General features: G+C 41.1%; 1 protein-coding gene across 11 annotated transcripts in view; it reads left to right on the top strand.

Annotated features, from left to right (window-relative positions):
• Positions 1-3,415: 3,415 nt before the first annotated feature.
• Positions 3,416-20,041, top strand: part of PTPRT (protein tyrosine phosphatase receptor type T) — a 560,113-nt gene continuing 543,487 nt past the window's right edge. For 3 of the 11 annotated variants that reach the window (XM_089673311.1, XM_089673312.1, XM_089673319.1), the window contains exon 1: positions 3,419-3,851. In XM_089673311.1, the coding sequence (XP_089529437.1) occupies positions 3,776-3,851 (76 nt within the window). In that variant the 5' untranslated portion in view covers positions 3,419-3,775. Of the gene's footprint in view, positions 3,852-20,041 lie in introns of all 11 variants that reach the window. The other 8 variants (XM_089673314.1, XM_089673316.1, XM_089673313.1 and 5 more) reach the window with 7 other exon arrangements.

Consider the following 20,041-nt stretch of genomic DNA (forward strand, 5'->3'; position numbering starts at 1 on the left):
AAAAAGCCTATGAAAAAAACAATGAAAGGTACCAGGGGCATCGAATGGTCAGTCCGCCCCTGATCGTCAGGGTTACAAGAGAATATCTTGATAATTGCTGCAGCTGCCCCAATGGCCGAGATATCACCCTTCCTGTCTGAGGACATTTATAAATGTACCTTGGAGGGGAAGTGGTTAAAGTGGAATTCCCAGGGGACAAAGGCTTAAAGCAGAACTTCCCCTTTTGGGTGGAGCTCCGCTTTAACTGGGCTATTACGCCTGCGAGGTGGGAAGGTCTGCCTGATCATGTAAGCGCTGTGATTGGTTGTCACCGTAGTCACATGATCCGGAGCAAGTCCTACCAGTTCCCAATCATGACTTTGACAGCTTGGTCGCTGTGCTGGGAGCGTGCGATGAGCGCACTGTTAGCACCGAAGCCTCTGCCTGCCATGGACGCACATCTGCAGTGTGTGGGTGGTAAAGCCAACCCTCCTTGCCGTTGCACATACTGTATGCGTTACATGGGCATAACGGAATGTTATCCAGTTAGGGTTTACATCCGTGTTCTCTATTCCTCATCTCGGTGCTTTAAAAATGCATTTTTGCGTTAGCCTAAATATTTAATAAACAGTAATGATGTGCAATGTAAAGGAACCCAGCAAATCAGTCAGATCCCCGCTGTCACATCCAGATGAATTGTAATTATTCGCTGAGTGATATAGCATTGGCATCATTGCTCCCTGCACCCAGCATCTTACTACAGTGTATGTAAATGCTAACAATTCATTTCTCTTGTTTGCTCCTTTTTGTTGCATTAACCCTTTCGCTGCCAGAGCCATTTTTGCTCATTCTATGCCTAAAACCCCATACAGACTATATTTTTCTGTAAGCAAACACCCTGGAGAATAAAATCCAGGTGGTTCCAATTTTTTCATGTCACATAATAAAACCGCAACAGCTTGTCATGTACAATGTTCTGTAAAAAAAATTACACTAAAGTTAAAGTGATTCTAACGGCTTACATATAGTATAGCATATATATATATTAATATAAATATATATATATATATACTGTATATAACAAACACGACCAGGGGCGGACTGACCATTTGGAAACTCGGGCACTGCCCAAGGGCCCAGGGTCAGTAGGGGGCCCCATGAGATGCCCCTGGTACCTTTTTCATAGGCTTTTTTGAGTTTGGGCAAGGACACAGGGGCCCCATGATCCCCTATAGCCTGGGGGCCCCATGAGTTGTCAGTCCGCCCCTGAACTTGACTATACTTACCTGCTGTGTGCAGTGGTTTTGCACAGAGTAGTCCAGGCCCTCCTCTACTCTAGTCCCCCCACGGTGCTCCTGGCCCCTCCCTCCTGTCGGGTGCCCCCGTAGCAAGCTGCTTGCTACGGGGGCACCTGCTGCTCTGTGTGTTCATTCGCATCTCGGCCCTGCCCCCTTACTCCTCTCATTGGCTCACTGGCTGTGATTGACAGCAGTGAGAGCCAATGGCTCCCGCTGCTTTCTCAGCCAATGAGGAGAGGGAGCCCCGGGATAGCCAAAACTCCAGTGCGCATTGCTTTATCAAGAAGGGGCTTAGGTGAGTATTAGGGGGGCCTGGGGCAGATACTGCACAGAGAAGGTTTTTTTAGAATGCATGAAGGTAAAAAAAAACCTTGAGTCTATAGAACCACTTTAACTTTAGGGCACACAAATACAATATATTACTTAACTTATTAGTGAAATATAAAATATGAGGCTGTGCTGAGTAAACAGATACCCAACATGTCAAATCTTAAAATTACCTGCACCCATGAATAGGCGACAAACTTCGTTACCCTCAATTTTCCATGGGTGATTCTTTGAAAGCCCTTACAGGTCATCAGTTTAGAGTTATCCATGAATAATGGCAGTAGATTTATTGCTCTCGCCCTGGCATGTGCAGTGATATATACATGTGTAGCATGATCAATGTTTTAGTGCATAAGCACCCTCAATGTGCATGTGCGTGCATGTGGAGGCAGGTATGTATGTGGGGACTTTAAGTGCTTGGGTGTAACTTTATATTTTTTTACACTTTTTTTGTGCTAAAACTTTGTGTCACATAGTCCCCTATGTGAAAGTTTTGTTGTGACAGGTTCTCTTTATTGAGACATCAGCCAGAAACCTTGTGAACTGAGAACTTTCTGCGCAGACCTCGACAGCGGACAGTTATCAGTTAGCATTGCTCCCAGCTATCTCTATTGACTACAAAATACCTCCACCTATGGTATGGAGAGGGGGGGGGGTTTATAGTCCTGACATGTTTCCATCCTAGAGTGACAACACTGCTCAGTAGTGTTGTCACACTAGGACAGGAAGTGTGTTTTTGGCAGGATCACTGGGTGAAGAGAAAAAAGAAAACTAATACTGCCACCACATCTAAAGCAAGGTAAGCTTCAATAAATTGGGTTTTAATACACTTTAGGGCCCATTCACATCTTTACATTGTAAAAAGCGATATGCGTTTTTTTTTAGACGTACATCACATTTTTTCTGTTTTTTTGAATGGATTGCGCTAAATTCACGCACGTTTTTGGCACGTTTTCTGAAAGCTCACCAAAGATGCAGCATGCAGGACTTTTAGTCCACTCGTAGAAAGTCTATGGGACTGCAGCACGGATAAACTGTGCGAACACCACGGATACACCAAACTGCAGCACAGCGATGTGAAATTGGCAGCAATCAAAACTTTTCAAAAGCATAACGCACTGCATAAAAACTCAATGCACAGATACGAAACGTTACATCGCATTTAAAGGGGGGCTATTTTACATGAGCTATTGATGCACTGCGCAGGTGCATTTTAGTCCCTATTCGCATCTCGTGTAGCGGGAGTGCGCGTTCCTGCTCATTATTTTTTTAGTGCAATTTACATGCGTTTCAGTGTTTTGCGCATAGAGAGGCCAGTTCACTTGAATGGGCTGCCCATTCGCATTTGTTGCAGCAAAAAAGCTCAACGACCAAATTTGCGCGTTTTGTTGTACGACAATTGCAGCAAAAGCTCACTTCATTTGGGGCAACCAAACGCCTTTTACCACAATGTTGAAATGTGCACCGATTCCGCTCGTAGATGTGAACGGGGCTTTAGCCTGGCGAAAGCGCAAAGACCTGAACAGGGGGCCCTTTACTTCCAAAGAGTTACAGTGACCAAAAAAAAACCCCAAATATTTGTTATAGGACTTTCCAGCCTCTGGTGCTATTTTCACTTGTTGCAGGGAGCAGACATCCCTAAATATCATTGCGTTGCAGTATAAAGGCTTCTAAAAAACAAGCCCTTCTTTTATCCAGCGCAACGCACCGATGTAACTTCTTCAATCACCCCCCCCCACCCTTGCAGGGAGCCTTCCTGGACGTCATGATTCCATAGCGCTGCTCCTGTTGCTGCATTTAACATCCTCCCTATATGACTGTAACATGCAATGTTGGAGATTTGGGCTGATTTAACCCTTGCAGGCTGCGTTGCAGTGCAGCTGGCGGCTGCTGGCAGGGAGGGGAGGGAGGAGAGGAAGGCAGGCATTAGGGCTCCGGGGAAATCTTTAAACTGTTCTCTCTCTCGTTCTCTCTCAATCCTTCCTCGATCAGTTAAAGCCACTTCAGTTGCAAGCACGGCATCTGAGCAACAGCGGCGGTGTAGCTAACAAGTAAACTGCAGCCTATGCCAGCTCTTCTCCCTTGCCTAGCTGCCGTTGCCCTCACCTTTGCAGGCATGTCTATAGGATGTTAACCCTCCTCGCTTTGGTGGATACTCTCCGCAGGTGACAATGCATGGGTCTCTCTTTCAGCTCATCCTGGTACTCCTCCAGCTCTTACGTACAGCAGGAGGAGAGGTATCTGCAGGTAATGTAAACTTTACTGTTCTTCTTTAAATTCCTTCTGAGTAGAACCTGTCTCTGCCCCAGCTTAGCAATGCCTGCATGCGTTAACTTACTAACTGCAGATATAGTCATTAATGTTTCAACTGTCACACTTTTTTTTTCCTACTGATGAGGATAGTAGAAGAAAGTGTTGGCTGGTGATGTCATGGCCTTTGATCTGACTTAACAGGACAGGTATGATGCTGGATGCACCAATGCACCTTGCCTGCTTGTTATCAAGGTGCAATCAGTTTTGGGTACTGTCAAAATGTCAAGAAGTGTCCTGATTGCAGATTGCCAGGATAGGACGGGCTCATTGATGGCTGTGATGTTCAAAGACAGTCCTGTCCTTCTGTTGTCCAGGTAGAATGAAAGTGTTGTAGGTTCGGGTTGTGGATCGACAGGACAGGACATGTACAATGTTGGGTTGAGATTGTATAAAGATTTACCTAGCTTTCTCTTTTCTCGGGAGAGTCAAACTGTTTTGGTTTTGAAATGCAGGATGCCAGGACAGGACAGGTATAGTGTTGGGTTGTGATGACTAAAACATACCTGTCTTTGTGTTATCAAGGTAGAATTAAACTATGTTTTGTTGTAAATGTAGACTGCAGAGGCAGGACAGGTACAATGTTGGGGTGTGATGTCCAAAAGCGTACCCATCTTTGTATTATTCAGGTAGAATTAAACTATTTTTGGTCCTAACAGTAGATTGCCAGGACAGGTATAATGTTAGGTTGTGATGTCCAGAGATATACCAGCCTTTGTATTATCAAGGTAGAAGTAAATTGTTTTGGGTTTGGATTGCAGACTGACAGGACAGGACAGGTGCACTATTGGGTTGTGATGTCCAAAGACCCACATGGCTTTCTCTTTTCAAGGTAGAATTAAACTGTTTGGGTTCTGGCAGGTTCTGACAGGTTCTTCCAGGGCAAGACTGGTCAATTGCTGAGTGCTATATCCAAAGGTGGACCTGTATTTCTGTAGGCAAGGTAGAATCAAACTGTTTTTGGGTCTGACAGCTGATTTCCAGAACAAGACTGATCAATTGCTAGGTGCTATATCCAAAGGTGGACCTCTGTCTGTAGTCAAGGTAGAATTAAACTGTTTTGGGATGTGGTTGTAGATTGCCAGGACTGGACAGGTACATTACTGGATGTGATGTCCAAAGATGCACCTGTCCTTCTGTTATCAAAATAGAATCAGCTTTGGGTTCCTTTGAATAAGAAGAAGTATTTAGATTGCAAATTGTCAGGACACAACAGGTACACTGCTGGGTCTTAGGTCCAAAGATGAACCCGTCTTTCTGATGTCAAGGTAGAATTGAACTGTTTTGGTTCTGGTTGCAGATTGCCAGGACAGGACAGTTACATTGCTGCATTTGGTTCCAGAGATGCCCCTTTTGTTACTGTTATCAGGGTAGAATCAGATTTGGGTTCCTTTAAATGTAATGAAGTATTTAGATTGCAGATTGCCAGGACAGGTACAATGATGGATGTAATGTCCAAAGCTGCCCTCTGTTTTCAAGGTAGAATCAAACTGTTTTGGGTTATGTGTATAAATGTAGAGTAGTATTGCAGATTACCAGGACTAAGCAGAGCTGGGTTTCTGTATAATGCCAAGTATATAAATAGTGGATCAGACACTGCTGAGTCTCTATGTAGTATGTAAAACCCTACCGATTACTAAGATAGCATTGGAAAGGACTATTTACTCTGTAATATCCATGGTGTACCATCTATACTGTAGAATAGCAGGAGAGAATCTGTGTAGATTAGCTGACTTCTATATACTGCCCAGCAAAGCCATGGCCGTGGACTGTCAGAACAGGATCAGAGCTGCTGAGTTTATATAAAATGTCCAGTAATCTACAAATTATATACTGTAGTAGTAGTGTGTAAAGTAGTTCTGGTCAACTAGGGTTTCTATATAATGCTCAATGATCGGGTCAGGCAATGATAGAGAATGAATATAGAATGTCCGGTGATATCGTTAGTCCTGTTGGGATCTTATGGAATGCCAAGCAGTCTTTTTAAATGTATAATGATAAGCATTGCTTGGGTTTACTACTACCTGACTTTGTGACTGTACATAAAAAAAAGGATACATGGCAAAAATACTTTCAACTCTATATGTAATAGAATGGTTTGTAGAGGATGTTGAATAATTTCATGATGTATGCTTGATATAAAATGTTTTCAGTGAATGTATCCTATCTATAGTCTGTATTTAAACTGTATCTACTGTATATTTGTCATTTTACCCTTATTGCTGTGGTGGATAGAAAAGATGTGCATATACCTTTATGCCTGCTGCTTTGTCTAAGAGCTTCTGCTGTAAGAGTTCCAGTCTTGGATTCCAGCAAGGTGTATAACTGTTGAGGAAGTTACAGTATATTCCAGACAGGAGATACCTTTGTGATCTTATGGTGTGGTGAGTCAGTAGAGTGTAGGCATGAATGACATGACAGACAGGACCAGATTGGCATAATGCCAGGGTCTAGGGGTACAAAAATGAATTCTTGTAGAAATCAAAGGGGGTGGTAGCTTGTTAGAAAATAATCAGACCCTTATAAGATCCCTCATTACTTGATCAACCTTCAAACACATTAGGTTATGCTCCCACATGCCTCAAATGCCGAAGAAACACTGCTTGTAGAATTTGTTGGACCCTATATAGAGAGCATCTAAGAAATATTTGGCATAATGCCAGGATTTAGGTGTACAAAATTAATTCTGGTAGAAATCAAAGGGATTGGTAGCTTGTTAGAAAATATTTACAGTAGACCCCTATAAGATCCCTCTTTACTTGATCAACCTTTAACCACATTAGGGTTTGCTCTCATGTAACTCAAATGCAGAAGAAATGTTGCTTATAGGCTTTGCTGAACCTCATGTAGATGGCAGCTAAGGAATATTTTGTATAATGCCAGGATTTAGGCGTACAAAATTATTTCTGGTAAAAATAAAATTCTAGTAGAAATCAAAAGGGGTGGAAACTTGTTAGAAAATAATCAGACCCTTATAAGAGCCTTTGTTACTTGATCAATCTTTAGCCACATTAGGTTATGCTCCCATATAACTAAAATGCAGAAGAAATATTGCTTGTAGGGTTTGTTGAACCCCATATAGAGGCCAGGGCAACTAAATAATATTTGGCATAATCCCAGGATTTAGGGGTACAACATTATTTCTGGTAGAAATCCAAGAGGTTGGTAGCTTGTTAGAGAATAATTCAACCCTGATAAGATCCCTCATTACTTGATCAACCTTCAACCACATCAAGTTAGGCTCCCATATAACTCAAATGGCGAAGAAACACTGCTTGTAGGGTTTGTTGGACCCCAGATAGAGAGCACCTAAGAAATATTTGGCATAATGCCAGGATTTAGGTGTAAAAAATAATTCTGGTAGAAATCAAAGGGATTGGTAGCTTGGTAGAAAATATTTACAGTAGACCCCTATAAGATCCCTCTTTAATGGATCAACCTTTAACCACAATAGGGTTTGCTCTCATTTAACTCAAATGCAGAAGAAATGTTGCTTATAGGCTTTGCTGAACCTCATATAGATGGCAGCTAAGGAATATTTGGTATAATGCCAGAATTTAGGTGTACGAAGTTATTTCTGGTAGAAATCAAATTCTAGTAGAAATCAAAAGGGGTGATAACTTGTTAGAAAATAATCAGACCCTTATAAGAGCCCTTGATACTTGACCAACCTTCAGCCAGATTAGGTTATGCTCCCATATAACTCAAATGCAGCAGAAATATTGCTTGTAGGGTTTGTTGAACCCCATGTAGAGGCCAGGGCAACTAAATAATATTTGACATAATGCCAGGATTTCTGGTAGAAATCCAAGAGGGTGGTAGCTTGTTCGAAAATAATCCAACCCTGATAAGATCCTTCATTACTTGATCAACCTTCAACCACATCAAGTTAGGCTCCCATATAACTCAAATGGAGAAGAAACACTGCTTGTAGAGTTTGTTGGACCTCATATAGAGGGCAGCTAAGGAGTATTTGGCTTTAAATCTAGATGCAAGTTAATGAAACCAACTTGTGCTGAGTAGTAGATCCTTCCTATACAAATACTGTCTTTAATGTATATACAGTAATGCCGAATGCTTTACTATTTTTCTCTAATATCAGCCAGATAATTTACCTAAGTGAGCTTCTACTACAACTTACGTAGAATTAAAACCCAGGATTAACCCTCCATCACACTATATAAAAGCCCTGGTGAAGGAGGATTTGTGGACATACCCTGAAACATGTTGGTTGCCAACTGTTAATAGACCATTTTATTTGGACAAATAAAGATTGAGCAGTTCACACTGGCTTGGTAACCTTTTACTCCATGTCAACAAGTAAGTTCAGCAATGGCAAATGTTTCAAATCAAAGAACTATCCAAAATGGAGAGTTGATTGACCGACATTTCTTCTATTCAGGGTGGCAGAATCTTCAGTTGGCCACTCACGCTACAATCTGATTGTACAATTTCCTTTACATTTCCCAATGCTTATGTAGTGAATAGGCCTTCGTGATGTGATGGAAATTGAATGGGTTATTCATGTAAGAATCTCAGAAATTTGAAACTAAAGAAATATCTCCAATGCCCAATGTCTTGGTTATTACTATGTATTTTGTTAAGAACATGTACCAAGCTTGTTTAAATGTGGCTGTCATTGATTTTTCTACTACATCTGAAGAGATTGTTCATGTTTCATACAATCACCACAGGAAGCCTGGATGACATACTATCTCCTTACATGGCCAGCTTAGAGGATATGGGAGTTAAAAAAATAATAAAAGGAAAGTGTTTCATATTAAAGAAAGTAAAGTAGAGACACAAGAGACATTGGTCACCCAAGGACTAGACAATAACCCCTAGTAGATTAACGCCGAGCTTTGAGGCTGACCCCCTCCGTGCCGGGGATTGCTGACCAATTTAGCTTCAAAGCTCGTTAACACTTAGCTGAGGCTCTGAGCTGTATTGTGATCACAGCTGGCTCTGTGTGTTTATATGCAAAGTGTGCTTGTGTGTCTCACACTGCTATTTTTGGGGCTGGGAGTGTGAGACACACTTGTGCTGGCTGCATACCCTGCAATCCAGAGGAGAGTGCCACGTGTGTGTGTACAGGGACACTAAGCTCCAAGAATCTCCAGAATCCCGAAAGAATGCACCTGCTGGGGATTCACTTCTCCCAGACATCCGCGGTCTGCGGATGGCTCTGCCTTTGGGGACCGAAATCCTCCTAACTGTCTTCAGAGAATACTACACTGAATGAGTGTGATAGCGAATGTTTATATGGCTGATGGGAAGGGAAAAATATCTATCCATCTATCTATCTATCTATCTATCTATCTATCTATCTATCTATTTCTTGCACTCTTTCTATTCTCTCATCTCACTCCCATCAATCTCATCCCATGCTACCTATTAATGTTACATCATTCTATCTATCTATCTATCTATCTATCTATCTATCTATCTATCTATCTATCTATCTGTCCATCCATCCAGTATCTATTATCCATTTATTCATATGGAATATGTCTATCTATCTATCTATCTATCTATCTATCTATCTATCTATCTATCTATCTATCTATCTATCTATCTCTGTCCATCCATCCAGTATCTATTATCCATTTATTCATATGGAATCTATTATCTATCTATCTATCTATCTATCTATCTATCTATCTATCTATCTATCTCTCCTGCACTCTATACTATCTCTCATTCCTATCAATCTTATTCAACACTCATTCTCATCCACATCTATACACATACACTATTACTATACACGTCTAGAAATCTATCTATCTATCTATCTATCTATCTATCTATCTATCTATCTATCTATTTCTTGCACTCTTTCTGTTCTCTCATCTCACTCCCATCAATCTCATCCCATGCTACCTATTAATGTTACATCATTCTATCTATCTATCTATCTATCTATCTATCTATCTATCTGTCCATCCATCCAGTATCTATTATCCATTTATTCATATGGAATCTATTATCTATCTATCTATCTCTCCTGCACTCTCTCTATACTATCTCTCGTTCCTATCAATCTTATTCAACACTCATTCTCATCCACATCTATACACATACACTATTACTATACACGTCTAGAAATCTATCTATCTATCTATCTATCTATCTATCTATCTATCTATCTATCTCTTTCTATTGGTCTATCTCTCTCCTGCACTCTCTCTATACTATCTCTCGTTCCTATCAATCTCATTCAACACTCATTCTCATTTACATCTATACGCATACACTATCACTATACAGAATACTATCTATACACATCTATCTATCTATCTATCTATCTATCTATCTATCTATCTATCTGTCTATTTCTTGCTCTCTCTCTCTCTATACTATCTCTCTTTTTGCCCCCATCAATCTCATTCTATGCTAACAATCTGACTCTATACAATCAAGCTTTCTCACTCTTTATCTTTCCTAGTAATGTCATGTTATTCTATCTATCTATCTATCTATCTATCTATCTATCTATCTATCTATCTATCTATGTCTTTCTGTTGGTCTATCTTTCTCTTGCACTCTATCTCATACTATCATTCCTATTAATCTCATTCTACACTATCTACTGTATATACATACACCATCACTATACACTATATTATCTATACACACATCTATAATACAGTATATCTATTTCTTGCACTCTCTCTCTATACTATCTCTTGTCTCACTCCCATCAATCTCATTCTATGCTATCAATCTAACTCTATACAATCAAGCTTTCTCGCTACCTTTCTCTTTCCTATTAATGTCATGTCTATCTATCTATCTATCTATCTATCTATCTATCTATCTATCTATCTATCTATCTGTCTGTCTATCTCTATAATATGTCTCGCTCCCATCAATCTCACTCTTAACTATCAATGTACAGTGACTCTACACTATCAAACTCTTTATCTAATGCTCTTTCTTTCTCTTTCTATAGAACTAGGTTATTCAGATCATAACTTCTGCAGTACATCAATGAATCTGTGTTGGCTTCAGTTGAATACCAAAGTATGTGTGTTGTTTTTTTTTTCTTTTCTATTTTATTATTTCTTCTTTAAAGGTATTGGATCTTTGAAGTCGGCAGAGATTGTTTGATCTTTTATACTTCAACCCCTTAGAAAATTACCCCCTTTTGTTTTAAAACTACTAAAATAGATTCATATTGACCTTCCAGTGGATCCCTGATGTTTGTGAATAGTTATAACTGAGAATTAATGATTCATACAGTATGGCGGCTACCAGACTCTCAGCGTATTTTAAGGTGTCAGTAAACAAAGTGGTTTTCCATCATTTTATTTTTCTTTGAGTAAAAATAATGCTTGTGAATAATTTTGTAGTCTGCGTAGAATAAAGATTAGTAGATGGTGCTGGTAAAAATATAGGACGTGTTTTACTAAAATACGTTTTTTTCCATAGCCCAGTGAATATTTATTCGAACCTTTCAATTATGTGCCATTCTTTTTCCATCTCCCTGCTTTTGATTGGGTGTTTGGAGTGAACGCAGGCTCTCTGAGTCAAGAATAAAATGACTTCAACCCTACAGAGCATTTTATGTGATTTTGCTAGGCTGAAACATTATCGTAAAGCTTTGCGTCCCATTTTGACAATTTTGGTACTATATTAAAACAGTTAGATGGGAAAATTCTTGCCAGTGACAGTAAATTTTGATTTTCATTATCACTAGACTTTTAAAAATGCTGCTGGAACCCAATACCAGCAATGAAACACAATGAGTGATATATTGCTTGTTTGGGCATTAAAGAATATGTCAACCCAACATTTCATATTCCTGATATGTTCCTGCTGTACCGTGTACTTGTATGAAAAAGTATCCTGTTCTGTTTGTATCGCTTCCTTTGTGTGAAATCCCTGGGGTTCTTGCCAGTCACCCTGATTTCCTATTAAAAACGGATCAAACTAGGCATGAGAACACAGTGTGGTCAGTTTTCTGGCTGTGCTGGGAACTCTTACTCTTACACACCCCCAATGTGCAGCCAATTACTTGGAAGGCCAGTATCCTGATGTTCCTCCTCCCCCAGCTCTGTGAGCTTTGTATGCAGCTGAGAACAGAGGGTATGTAATTACTTATAAAAAAAAGGAGAAAAAATATGTTTATAATTTTTTTTATATGTATACATAAATGTTTTGCCTTTCATTTCTATTTAAAACTGAATGGGTTGTTTTACAATTTGAGAGTTCGCATATACTTTAAGGGAGCATCCCTAAAAACCTAATGTATAGGCTTATTCACATGAGCGGCTGGGGGGTGGAAAAAGCAGGTGAATGAGCTATGGTTTTATCACCCTCTGACTGCCCACCTAAACACAGAAATGCAACCAATGAGGGTTGTACAAATGCTATGGCAGCAGCAAAAATGAAGTGTTGCATTCAACAGGTGGTACTGACATTAAACATGGCCCATTCAAATGAATTGCAACCACCGTGCAACTGTGCAGTGTGTCTGCATTTTCAGGGTTTAAACAGGTGGGGAGGAGGCAATATCTACCTCACTGCCTGTCAAATGCCAATAGCAATAATAGCCACACATGTGAATGGGCCTTAGAGACAATTTAGAGCAGTCATGCTCAACCATAGCTCCATGGAACCCTAGGGTTCCTCCTAAGGTTGCTAGGGGTTCATTGAGCAAAAAGCTATTTTTTGAGAGGTGGAGGAGATAGGGATGCCACACAAGGCTCCCAGCTATGGGCGCTAAATGTCATAAAAGTCGAAGAAAGTGGGTATCTAACCAGAAGAGAGCAATAGGGTTTGGCATTCTGCAGGTATCCAGGCAATGGGTACCAAATGTCATAAGAGTTGGTAGGAGTCGTTGTCTACCTAGAAGAAGACAGTAGGGACTGGTAATCTGCAAAGAAAGTGAACTTGGTCCAATAGAACCATTTCTTGTGAAGCTAGTCCTCTTTATTCTGGACCGTAGCCATCAGTTCCTCCACTAAATGTACTTCGTTATTCTTGGTGAACCACAGACTAATTGGTGGAAATGTAGTTTGCTACCAATAGACTGTATACATGCAATTCAAAATGTTATGTTTAGAAAGTTGAGAAAGTCTGATTTAAAAATGCTGTCCCTGGTGAAGTGTCAATAGGGGCATAATCTTCTGTCCAACATGAGCCACTAAACATGTTAATTTTGTAACAAATTGTCATTAACACTTCTTTTCCACAATGCCTGTTCAAGCTTTGGAGTGATACACTATACCCAATAGGTAAAACCATGTTATAAATGTTGTTCATAGCCGTGATGGCCTGTCTACAGTTCCCTATACCTATTTATGGAATGCTTTCATGGACACATCATTTGGCATTCCTACATTTCACTCATGGCAGCAATCAAAAAGTGGATACTTCAAGAGCTTGTAGATACAGGCATTAAAGATTCTCTATAGGAAAAACTTTTTTTAGTTTTGGATAGTGGAGGGTTTTGGGGTTTTTTTGCTGGTTGTGTCTGATTGGGGAGATATTCCTTGGCTGCCTGTCCCAGTGACACAACAGGAAGTGGAAGGAAATATCTTCAAAGCTGTCCCAACACCAGGTGTCCCCATTGGAGGGTTGTACAGCCCCTCCTGTTCCACTGACAACTATAAAATGTTCGATTCCCATCACTTGATGTCATCTAGACATACTGAGATGAATTTCCCCCACACAGACTTAGACCACCTTAACAACCCGACAGAGACCTAACCATGCCGAAATGAAAAAAAAAAGTGTTGACTATAAATACATTTTAAACTCCAGATAAAATAATTTGTGTTTTTATTCTGTCATATAATTTAATATGTCCAAGGAAATTATTATTAAAGTGATTTTAAACCACCAAAAGGACAAATGAACAAAGCATATCCTTCTATAGTGTGTACTTGCCTCAGTCCAAAGCACTTAGAGTGATTTCTGTCTCCTCTGAGTCACTTCTGACAGGTGATGCTGGGCTTGGTGGATGGGGGAGGGGAGCTCTAGCACACAGCCTGTGGTTGGCAGTCTTTGCTGTGCCTGGTTCCTTTTGATCTGTGTAGAAGGGGGTGTGTCCATTCCCTTCACACAGATCTCAAATTGCACTTCTCTCTATGCTGTTGGAGGCAGAGCAGTGACACAGAGTTAGCAGAATATCATGCTCAGAAGAGATTTGTGACCATATGAATCCTATACAGCCATATAAAGCACACTAGGGTGGACAGATGACAAGAGTGTTCAAAACATTCAAAATTTGTTGGCATTTATGAGATCTCACATCTATAATTGGCTGGAGATGCATTTTAAACCTGAACATCAGTCAGATGTAAACCTGAATCTGACTTAATTTCAGCTTCTTTTATAGCAGCATTCAGACTAAAAGAAGGAGGGAGAGCACTTGGGGCCAGTCAGGTGTCCTTTATTAACAAGGGCTGAGAAGAAACATGCTGATTGGAGGGCAGAGCAGATGGATGACCCTAGTATTTAGTTGCTGCTTCTTCACTGTCCAATCACAGCATGGGGGCAGGAAGGTGACCTATCTGTGTTGTTTAACAGCAGCACAGAAAAGTCAGGTCTCCAGCTTGGCTGTGCTGTGTAAATATCAGGACTGGATAGGCAAAAAAAATAAATCCTTTGGCAGGTTAAGAAGCTTGCTTATATGAATTTAATCTGTTTACTTACCCTTGCCTGGAGTTCAGCTTTAAATGGCATAGACACACTGGGCATCTTCACATTATGCAAGCTATCTGCTTGCTTTCAAGATACTACTTATCACAGAGCTAAGATTCCTTTTCCTTTACCCTCAATAGGCAGTTGGTGCTATTAAAATGTTGGAACGCGGCTTCTGTTTTGTTGTGTGTTTATAATACCATATGTGCAGCATTTAGTTTAGTTTTTTTTTCTGGTTCTTTTTGCTCAAACGTCTGAACTGTTGCTCGTTTATTAACAGAATAAAACCAGGTTTAGTATTGTCATTTGTTGCTACTGCGTCCTCCTTCATTCTCAGCGAATTGTCATTTTTCAGCAGGTTGCAGACAATATGTAACTGCATTATCACTAATTAGCAGGAAGTGTTGTATATAGGCCAGGCTAATTGTGTAAGAGATGGAGATGGCATAGAATAAAGTCTGCCTGCTGTGCATGGGCCTCAGAGATAGACAGTGGGGAATGCACACAGTCACGTCGTTCACAGATCGCTTAGCGACTTTAAAAGCATGATTCACACTCGCTTCCGCATGTTGCGCATAGGGCAACCCAGTCACATGAATGGGTTGGCCAATGTGCCAAAGAAGCTCAATGACCAAAAGTTGGCCCTGAGCCAGGCACGATTTTACATGGGCATTTTGCTGTGATTCTCACTTTTTCTGTTGCACAATAGTTGCCGCAAAATCGCACCACAATTGGAGTGCCATTCAGGATGAACGGCACCCAAAAGCGCATCATGTGTTTTGTAGCAATTTGGAATTGTGGGCAGAATCATGCTGAATGTGAATGAGGCCTGAAGGTGAATATCAGGAATGTTCACTAAATGTTGTTAATAATGTCCTTTTATAATGGTCTATACATCGCCAGTTTTGTTTTGTACATGAGCAATCCTCTACAAAATAACAGAATCATAAAAGTACACATAAAGTGACACTAAATTCTGGTTAAAAAAAAAAGAAAATTGAATTAAAGTATGTATTCTTAAAGTGACACTAAAGCTTGGTTTAAAAAACAAGAAACAAACATGTTATACTTGCATGCTCTGTGCATTGATTTTGCACAGAGCAGCCCTGATCCTCTTCTTTTAAGGTCCCCGTGGGTTCCCCTGGCTCCTCCCCCCTCAAGCAGTGCCCCCAGGGAAAGCAGCTCGCCCTGGGGGCACTGCAACATGCTTGTCCCTGAGCTGCTGCTCTATGCGTCCATAAGACACATAGAGCCGTGGCTCAGCCCCCCCCCCCCCCCCCCGCTCTCTCCTCATTAACCCACTGGCTGTGATTGACAGCTGCAGGAGCCAATGAGCTCCTGCTACTGTCTCAGCCAACAAGGAGGAAGAGTCCCCAGACAGCAGACAACAAAACATTACTGGATCGAAGGGGGATCAGGCAAGGATGGGGGGCTGCTGCACACAGAAGGTTTTTTACCTTTATGCATTCTAAAAAACCTTGAGCTTTTAGAACTACTTTAACTCAGAAAGGCCCTTCTATTGCTCTCAGCATCCTCCAAATCTCCAAATTCATTTGTTGTTACTGCTTAAAAAGTGTTATCTATAGTGTGGCTTTATTTTGTTAGTGTATTTAAATCTGCTAGCATATGTAACTAGTACACGTAACAGCAGTTTTTGCTGTGACCTGACTTTCTGCTATAGGGTGGCTACATTCCTTCTCCATGCTCCCATTGTATGTAGGAATTTAGCCACCCTCTCCAGCTTGCTCCTGAAATGGACAATAGACTTTTGGATTTGTGTTATATATAGAGCAGTGTGCATAACAGCAACTAACATGCACTGCTTATTCCAAAAAAAAAAGGGAAAAGGGAGCATGGATGAAAAATATAGCCAGCATAGCTAATATGAGTTCATCACACTCAAGTGGATTTGTTCTCTGAAGACGTTTCGTAGATTATATTATCCAAATAGAACAGGTTCTGGTTTCACAACTTTCACATCTTATTCTGTTACTGGACAATCAACATTTGCACTTTCCATGGTGATTAGATTAAGATGTCAGTGCTACCTGTGTGGATATAGATGTTGGAGTATCTTCCTTATGGGAACTAAAGACATGGCTTTGAGAAACTACAAAATGTTGTCAAGGTAATAGACCAAGTCCTGTTGAATGTGACCAACTACTACCAGATTTACTGTGACCTAGATAAATGAGAACCTTCATAGACATACAGGAGGTATAGCTAGTAGTAGTTGGTCACAGTGAATTGGACATGTTCTGTAATGTTGAGATGTTTCGTAGATTATATTATGTAACTAGAACTGGTTCTGGTTCCACAATTTTTTCATTTTTCATTCTGTTTATGGACAATCAACATCTACACTTCCTATGGTGAGTTGATTATGGTGTCAGTGCTACCTGTGTGGATATAGACATTGGGGTATCTTCTTTATTGGAATTGAAGAAGTGCTTTTAGAAGCTACAAAATGTAATTAACATTACAGAACAAGTCCAGGTGAATGTGACTACTACTACTAGACATACCATGACCTGGATAAATGAGAACCTTCATACACATATACAGGGGTGGACTGACAACTCATGGGGCCCCCGGGCAATAGGGGATCATGGGGCCCCTGTGTCCTTGCCCAAACTCAAAAAAGCATATGAAAAAGGTACCAGGGACATCTCATGGGGCCCCCTACTGACCCCGGGCCCTCGGGCAGTGCCCGAGTTTCCAAATGGTCAGTCCGCCCCTGCACATATAGGAGGTAGAGCTAGTAGTCACCATGAATTAGACACGTTGAATACGTTTTTTAGATTATATTATATAACTACAACCTGCTTTGAATCCACAACTTTCACATCTTTCATTCTGTTTTTGGACAATCAACATCTATATAATCTATAGTGACTGGATTAAGGGTCTGCTCTACCTGTGTGGATATAGATGCTGGGGTATCTTCTTTATTGGAACTGAAGAAGTGGCTTTTAAAAGCTACGAAATGTCTTTAACATTACAAAACAAGTCCAGTTGAATGTGACTACTACTACTAAATTTACCATGACCTGGATAAATGAGAACCTTCACAGACACATAGCCAGTATTAAAAAAGCCTTTATTAAAAAAAAACTTATTATAGGGTTAACCAAGCATATGAGAAAACCCGCTTCAAGCCCTCCTTACTGGTGTAATGTAAATATGCTCTGACAGACCCAGCAATATTTGATCAATTCCTACAAACACTTTGATATGGAGGAGAGCGGGAGAGCGGAGACAGAGATTGAAGGATGGGGAAGATCTAAACGCTGTGAATCACTGGGCTGGGATAGCTAAACACAACCCACAGGGTCCTTGTCTTTTGCAAACATCTTAACCATTGTGATGCCACCAACACCCTCAATTCAGAGCACAGCATACAAAGGGTTGATGTTGTCTATCCTTGCTGTGCCGGCCAGCTTGCATAGGGTTAAATCAAACAGAATGCTCGGCGCTTAGGCTGCTTCGTAGAGCGCGTAGAATAGCAAAGCTGTATTAAATATATATGTATTTGTTGTCTGCCGCCTGAAGACGCATGAAATGAAGGAATGTTATTAAATTCTGAGGGAAATAGAGTCGGAAGTAAAAAATGTAATGATAATATACTGAATGTATGCTCCATTTTACTTCATAAAAACCCCTTTATGAGCACACACTGTGCTATGGAAGTCCAATTCTTCCAATTTCTCTTGTGCCATATAACTTAGAAAAGTAGGCTGGTGACTGTTGTGGATAGGCTAGTCAAAGCTTACTCTACAAGGTGTGGCTGGTGGGTTGGGTAGGCTTTTTGTTCTACAGATCTTTGAGATGTAGGAGTGCTGAACCTTATGGAGATGCATTATAATGCAATAGATGGTTTGCAGTCCTAGAGGCTGCTTACCAGCAACAGTGGGGTCTTGCTGGACCCCCAGAGGAGTTTATTAAGTCTTTAAAAGATGGGCGCAAGACACTAGCTTGTATTTTGCAACACCCAACATGTTTTAGGGGCTCAGCACTCTCCCTTTAGCCCTGATGAAAGGGCGGGGGGTGCTGAGCCCCCAAAATGAGTTGACTGTTGCATAATAAAAATCTTTTAAAGGACGGTGTGGCGTTCCCATCTTTTCAAAACCTGTGTTCTTTAGAGACAGAGGATAGCTGGAGCTTTAGGTTAAGTAGACACACGGTAACTTGGTCTGTCCATAGTCCCATGGGCATTGAAAGGCATATTTATAGGATATATGAACCCAAACACTAACATTTCATATAAGCTTTAATATAGCCAGGCAATTTTGAAAGTCATTGACACTATCTATAGCTTCCATTAATATATTAACTGGTGATCCTGCCATGAAGGTTCTTGTTTAGGCCCTCCCTGGTAATTGTTATCAGGGAACCCACCCTGAGAAATGGCATGGAGAGGCCTAGGTAGTAAGAGGCTACAGGAGATCAGCAACTGAGTGTCACCTCTACCTCTAGTGTTGGTAGTCAGGCACTATAGATGGCTTCTGCGCTTTTTGCCTATAACAGCTCCCTTTCCCATAAGGCAAGCAGGCCTACTGATACTTAGTTGCCCCCAAGTCTTATACAAAATGCTATAATGCCTGGCAACCATGCTGCGGCAGGCATGAACCGAGCACAGCGAACGGGTACTTGAGGATGGCAGAAAGGCTGAGTGGTCAGTGGCAGTCCGGGTTCAGGGTAGGCAGTGTTCAGAGAGTAGTAAGGTAAAATCCATGGTCAAAGGTCCAAATTCAAGGTCAATAACAGGGAATCCGAACTAGATTGCAGGACACGGCTTGGGCAAAGATGACGGTCAAGGCACGGGAACAAGGCAGGGAAAGAGAGTTCTTGAAGCAAATGTTGCAAACACTATCACAAACATGACACTGGGGATATGGGAGGCTTAAAACAGGTTTGAAAATCACTCAGAGGCTGTTTACATCAATCACTCTGCAGGTAGATAGACAGGCAGGGAGAGTGCAGCTCAGCCAAAACCAGGATACTGGAATGAGACCAGCAGCTACCATGGGTCAGGACAGGGGCGGACTGACCATTTGGAAACTCGGGCACTGCCCGAGGGCCCGGGGTCAGTAGGGGGCCCCATTAGATGCCCCTTGTACCTTTTTCATAGGCTTTTTTGAGTTTGGGCAAGGACACAGGGGCCCCATGATTCCCTATTGCCCGGGGGCCCCATAAGTTGTCAGTCCGCCCCGGGGTCAGGAGCGTTACATGCTACTAACACTGAGATGCAAAAAAGGATGAAAAAATGTAAAACATATTTTATTAGCACACCATGGACATTATTTGATACATTGTGCTTCAATAAACATAAGCTGGCCATTAACTGAGGAACCGTCAGAAAACCGCGCAAAAAAGTAAATTGGTAAGTAAAGTAAATTGGCTGTTGTCAAAAGAACCTACTGGAAGATTTTCAGCCAATCACCAGCTGAATCCAGTCACATGCAGCTGCTGTTGGG

Source organism: Staurois parvus, unplaced genomic scaffold (genome assembly GCF_062004578.1).
Source record: "Staurois parvus isolate SC_StPar_1 unplaced genomic scaffold, SC_StPar_1.0 ptg000137l, whole genome shotgun sequence".
Lineage (NCBI taxonomy): Eukaryota > Metazoa > Chordata > Amphibia > Anura > Ranidae > Staurois > Staurois parvus.